This window comes from Lepisma saccharinum, chromosome 4 (assembly GCF_977018435.1).
Source record: "Lepisma saccharinum chromosome 4, izLepSacc3.1, whole genome shotgun sequence".
NCBI classification, from domain to species: Eukaryota; Metazoa; Arthropoda; class Insecta; order Zygentoma; family Lepismatidae; genus Lepisma; species Lepisma saccharinum.
Genome location: NC_139232.1, coordinates 74,454,401 through 74,460,565, shown reverse-complemented (window position 1 = coordinate 74,460,565; position 6,165 = coordinate 74,454,401). Strand labels below are relative to the sequence as shown.

Here is a 6,165-nt window from a genome sequence, read left to right as displayed (position 1 = left end):
TGCAACAATTAGGGGTCCAGGGGAAAATGCCCAAATTTCCCATATACGTATTAAGACTTTTGAAAATGTTGCATAATTTCAGTTTTTTCTACCAAAATTGGGGGATGGGCATTACGTGTCGCTAAAGAGTGGTCTTTCGTTGTGTTTCACCTGCAAATGTGGTCCATTTAGCATGCATAGGACCAATGCTAGAAGTGAAATTCTGGAATTTTTCCCCCTAAGCTGGCAGCATTGTCACTATTAAAAGCGATCCCATGAAAAGTTCCCCTCCGGAGTGTCTTTACAGGCAGGTAAGGCTCTCTACTACTTGAGGTTAAACCGTGCAATAAATGGGAATATATAAATAAACAAACATTTGTATAGAACCTTCTATTACTCATGTAATAATTACACACAATAGTTTTTCATTGTATTTTGTTAAAAAAGATACAAAGTGAACATTAGAATCACACATGGCACACTTCAAGTTCTGTCTCTGCTGCCACCTGGTGTAAACTTTTCTCCCTACTACACTTGTAATATATACAGCTAAGAGATCTTTCTTTTAAGAACGCTAACAAATTGGCAACTTCTCCTTACAGAAAATTATCCATTCACAGAGATTTTTTTTAAAAAATCAATATCTTTAAAAATATTTTTAGAAAAACTTAGCAATGAACATGACACCAAAGGAGGAAAATCTTTTGGTGAATTTACTAACAACTTGTACCATGTACAAAGCCTCCAAATTCTATAAACTACTAATTCAGGAGTTGATATGTTTTTCTTTAAAAAACACTAAAGTATTAACAAATTCTACAGGAAAATGTTGACTAGGTACAATTTGATGAATGGCTTTTTCTTCTTCTAAGTTCTGCATTTAGTGTTTGAAGAAGAGGAGATGTTCCACAGTTACAATGGTTTCTAAAATCGTCCAAGTCAAGGGCCCAAATCATACCTCCACCCAGACTCATGTCTTTGATGAACTTTGCCTGAAGTAAAGAAGCTTGTATTAGTATCAAATAATTATATCCACAGTTATTTAATACAATGGAACCTTCATTTTATGTTTTTCAGGTAAGCAGGGTGGAGAAACTTAAATTATTGGAAAATGTAAAATGTGGGAAAATTTTATAATACAAGTATTTTGCTCTATTGGGACCACAAATATAATGTAGAAAAATGTGAAATCTGCAAATATTAAAATCAGGTTCCCACTGTAACTATAAGTTACATGTTAAATCCAATAATAGATATGTTATGTTAGGAAAATATATTATGTGAATGATAAATTAGGAAACTATGTTTTTTCCTTGTGCAATGTGTTTATCAAAGCCATAATTTTAAATATTTACAGATTATTAGAACATATAACAATAATTAGAAAGTACTTAAAGTGGCTGAAATTTTAATTCACTCAGTGTTGCAATGTAATCTCAAAAACTAGAAACAAAATGCAAAATAATGGAAAACATTTGATTAAAAAATTTTGTTATATTGAAAACAAACACATCATTCTTTCAATATCAACTAACATCAATTCTGAGGATATGTTAGTATTGTCTCATTGAAAATTTGTTTAATATTAATTTTATCTGAGAATGTTTACTAAATTTTAAAAAATATACGAAGTTGTACTCACTTTTCGTCTTATTTCATCTACATCATCATAAGATACCCACTGATTTCCTCTGTAAGCATAGGGCCCTATTCTCCCTTGTGGATCTCTGACAACTCGCCAACCATTGTTTTTGACAAAATTACATATCTAAAAGGTAGTGAAAAAATAAGGCACATAAGAATAAGAATTTGCGATTCATAATAGGAATATGAAATGATTACTTTTGATAACATGCTCAAGAGCAGAGCAACTAAATGAGATGGTCGACTGCTATGGCGAATCACACCTATAAACTCTTGATTACCAGGAAACATCATCACCAAGTTACTGGGTAGAGGCATATAACAGATTATAACACCATTAAGCCATCTTTCCATGATATGAAAAACTCAATATGCTGACCAAGGCAGAAATTTATTTCATTTTAAAACATAAACTAAACGTAACGTTTCAACCTTCTAGCAAGGTCTTCAGACTCTGTACCAATTACAAATGAAACAAGGTACACAACAGGACGATATATATACACACAGCAGGTGGCCTTCCCTTGTCAACTGTACTTTCACCTGACAGGCGATTTAGCTAAACATTTCCTTTCATCTGGAAAGTGGTTGGACTTTTTATCTCATGCTCTTTTTCCTTATCCTTTCTTTCTTCATTCCTCTTCCTTCTTCTCTCCTCCTTCGCTCTTGTCCTTTCCACTCTTTCTAACACTTTCTTCCATTCTTTGTTTATCTTCAGTCCTCCATTCCAGTTCATTGCATCTTCTTCTCCTTTCTTCTCTATTTCCTTGGCCTCCTTCCATTTTCTCACTAGTACTCTCTACTCCCTTCCTATCTGCTTAGCCTCATCTCCTGGTTATCTCGTGTGTTTAAATATCACATTTTTCTCTCTCTTAAGTCGTACATCATCCTTATGTTGTTTCAACCTGTCTTTCAGCCTCTTTTTCGTTTCTCCTATGTACACACTCTGACATTCTTTACACTTCACTTCATAGATAATCCCTTCCTCTTCTCTGTTTTCCTTTTTCTTGTTTGCATTCTTCGCTATTCTTAAGATGCTTCGCCCTCCCTTCCCGTAAGTTTTAATGCCCGCTTTCCTAAGCACTTTGCATATCTTTTCTGTGGTCTTCCCCATACTACTTATTCCAAACAACCACTCTTTTTCTTTCTCTTCCTCTTCTCCCCTGACACTTTTCTCCCTCCTTCTGTTTATGTCCAGTCTATCCTCCTTCTCATAGCCATTCTTTTCCAGCTGTTTCCAAGGCTATTTATTTTGCCTTCTTTTTCACATTCTTTCGTGCATATTTTCTTGATTCTGTCCTCCATAATCTTTATAAAATTTATTTGTCACCTCACGTACATCACTTCTTTTGTGGCAGAATACCCCTGCTTCACACTTCTTCCCATGCCAAGTGGTTTCAATTTCTTGTCCTCTCTTCCTTATCATCAATATATCTAGGTAGCTTATCTTGTCTTCTTCTATTTCGAGTTCCAACAATATCCCTGTTTCTTCATCTTGTGTTTCTTTGACAAAACAATCGTCCACATATCTGCAAAACAGAATTATTTTTTCACCTCCTTTTTCGACCACTTTCTTTTCCCATTCATTCATAACAAATTCAGCCAATGCTGAGTTTAGGCTAGAACCTATATTCTGTCCTTCACTCATTAACATTATTTTATCCCCCATTTTACTGTTACCATTATTCCAAATGGTTTCCAGCACCTTCACTACCCTTTCACTATCCCATTCTCCTATAATTTCGTGACCCATTCTCTTTTTAACAATGTCCAAAATGTGTCCCCTCTTGATGCTTGGGAACATAATTTTCATGTCTAAGCTAAACATTGTCATCTTCATCTCATTCAACTTAAGTCCTTTTATGAGATTCACCACTTGTTCACTGTTCCTCACTTCTCTGCTTTCTTGCTGTGTTACTAACACTTCAATAAGAAATAAGAAAAGTAGATAATTTGAGTCAAAAAGAAAGTGAAGGTATGAAGAAAATCAAGAAAAAAAATGATGTGGTGGTAGAGCAGGCAGATAAAGGAGGAGCCATTGTGGTGATGGAAAGGGAATGGTACGAGAGGATGTGTGAAGATCTAAAATAGAATGGATATGAGGAGATTTGTGGAACAGAAGAAGAACAAACTACAGAGCATTCCCTGACATTTGCTACGAGACTCGGTGGCAAGCGGCCCGGCATCAGCGCTTGTATTTCCCGGTGAACGGGTCCGCGACAGTCACACGCTACAGTCTGTTTTTTTTTTGTTTTTTTTGCTCTCCCTGCCTTCACTCTCTTTCCCTTTCTGTTGACGTTGCAGACTGACGCCAGTATAATCCTCCCTCGGAAGTTGTGTTGTGTTGTGTCCGTGTGTTGAAGATTGTGGCTTAATATGGCACCACAAAAGTTTACATTACAACAAAGGATTTATTTTGTCAAGTGTTACTTCGGAAAGAGGAATTATGGAGAAGTGCGACACGTTTTGCAACAAAATTTCCTAGTGTTCCCGTTCCACATAGGACCACTATATTAAACCTCGTAAAAAAAAGTTTAGAGCAACAGGGTCAGTTCTGAATAAAAGTGGAAAGAAAAATGGAGAAATCTAAAAAATACAGTGTACAAAGACAATCCGCACACCATCAATGAGTTAAAAGATAGTATTGTATGAGAAATCGGGAGAATTACAGTAGACGAACTTGCACGTGTAAATGTCAGGAATGCCAGGAATGTGTTGCAGCAGAGGGACATCATTTTTAACACCTTCTGTAGTCAAGGTTAGTACACAATATTAAAACTGTAATTTTTATAGATAATTTTACAGACTGTCGAGGACCCGTTCACCGGGAAAGACAAGCACTCATGACGGGCAGCTTGCCGCACAGTCTCTCGTAGCGAATGTCAGGGAATGCTCTGTATAAGAGAAAAGGTCATACAACACTGTAGAAGGAGAGCATTCAAGAAGTGCATAAAGGAGACAGGAAGACTACCAAGTTTGAAAGGCTTGCCAAAGATACACAAAGAGGAGATAAAGTTGAGACCAGTAATTGACTGCAGAAACAATATTTTGGAACCCTTGAAAAAGAAATTAAAGAAAGTTATTGAAGTGTTAGTAACAAAGCAAGAAAGCAGAGAAGTGAGGAACAGTCAACAAGAGGTGAATCTCATAAAAGGACTTAAGTTGAATGAGATGAAGATGACAATGTTTAGCTTAGACATGAAAATTATGTTCCCAAGCATCAAGAGGGGACACATTTTGGACATTGTTAAAAAGAGAATGGGTCACGAAATTATAGGAGAATGGGATAGTGAAAGGGTAGTGAAGGTGCTGGAAACCATTTGGAATAATGGTAACAGTAAAATGGGGGATAAAATAATGTTAATGAGTGAAGGACAGAATATAGGTTCTAGCCTAAACTCAGCATTGGCTGAATTTGTTATGAATGAATGGGAAAAGAAAGTGGTCGAAAAAGGAGGTGAAAAAATAATTCTGTTTTGCAGATATGTGGACGATTGTTTTGTCAAAGAAACACAAGATGAAGAAACAGGGATATTGTTGGAACTCGAAATAGAAGAAGACAAGATAAGCTACCTAGATATATTGATGATAAGGAAGAGAGGACAAGAAATTGAAACCACTTGGCATGGGAAGAAGTGTGAAGCAGGGGTATTCTGCCACAAAAGAAGTGATGTACGTGAGGTGACAAATAAATTTTATAAAGATTATGGAGGACAGAATCAAGAAAATATGCACGAAAGAATGTGAAAAAGAAGGCAAAATAAATAGCCTTGGAAACAGCTGGAAAAGAATGGCTATGAGAAGGAGGATAGACTGGACATAAACAGAAGGAGGGAGAAAAGTGTCAGGGGAGAAGAGGAAGAGAAAGAAAAAGAGTGGTTGTTTGGAATAAGTAGTATGGGGAAGACCACAGAAAAGATATGCAAAGTGCTTAGGAAAGCGGGCATTAAAACTTACGGGAAGGGAGGGCGAAGCATCTTAAGAATAGCGAAGAATGCAAACAAGAAAAAGGAAAACAGAGAAGAGGAAGGGATTATCTATGAAGTGAAGTGTAAAGAATGTCAGAGTGTGTACATAGGAGAAACGAAAAAGAGGCTGAAAGACAGGTTGAAACAACATAAGGATGATGTACGACTTAAGAGAGAGAAAAATGTGATATTTAAACACACGAGATAACCAGGAGATGAGGCTAAGCAGATAGGAAGGGAGTAGAGAGTACTAGTGAGAAAATGGAAGGAGGCCAAGGAAATAGAGAAGAAAGGAGAAGAAGATGCAATGAACTGGAATGGAGGACTGAAGATAAACAAAGAATGGAAGAAAGTGTTAGAAAGAGTGGAAAGGACAAGAGCGAAGGAGGAGAGAAGAAGGAAGAGGAATGAAGAAAGAAAGGATAAGGAAAAAGAGCATGAGATAAAAAGTCCAACCACTTTCCAGATGAAAGGAAATGTTTAGCTAAATCGCCTGTCAGGTGAAAGTACAGTTGACAAGGGAAGGCCACCTCCTAGAATGTTCCAGGAAAAAACAACTTTCTAATAATCTTGT

General features: G+C 36.5%; 1 protein-coding gene across 1 annotated transcript in view; it reads right to left on the bottom strand.

Annotated features, from left to right (window-relative positions):
- Positions 1-357: 357 nt before the first annotated feature.
- Positions 358-6,165, bottom strand: part of LOC145986585 (putative chitinase 10) — a 159,233-nt gene continuing 153,425 nt past the window's right edge. The window contains exons 43-44 of the mRNA XM_083120757.1: positions 1,622-1,747; positions 358-971 (exon numbers count right to left, since the gene is read on the bottom strand). Of these exons, the coding sequence (XP_082976883.1) occupies positions 813-971; positions 1,622-1,747 (285 nt within the window). The 3' untranslated portion in view covers positions 358-812. The remainder of the gene's footprint in view (positions 972-1,621; positions 1,748-6,165) is intronic.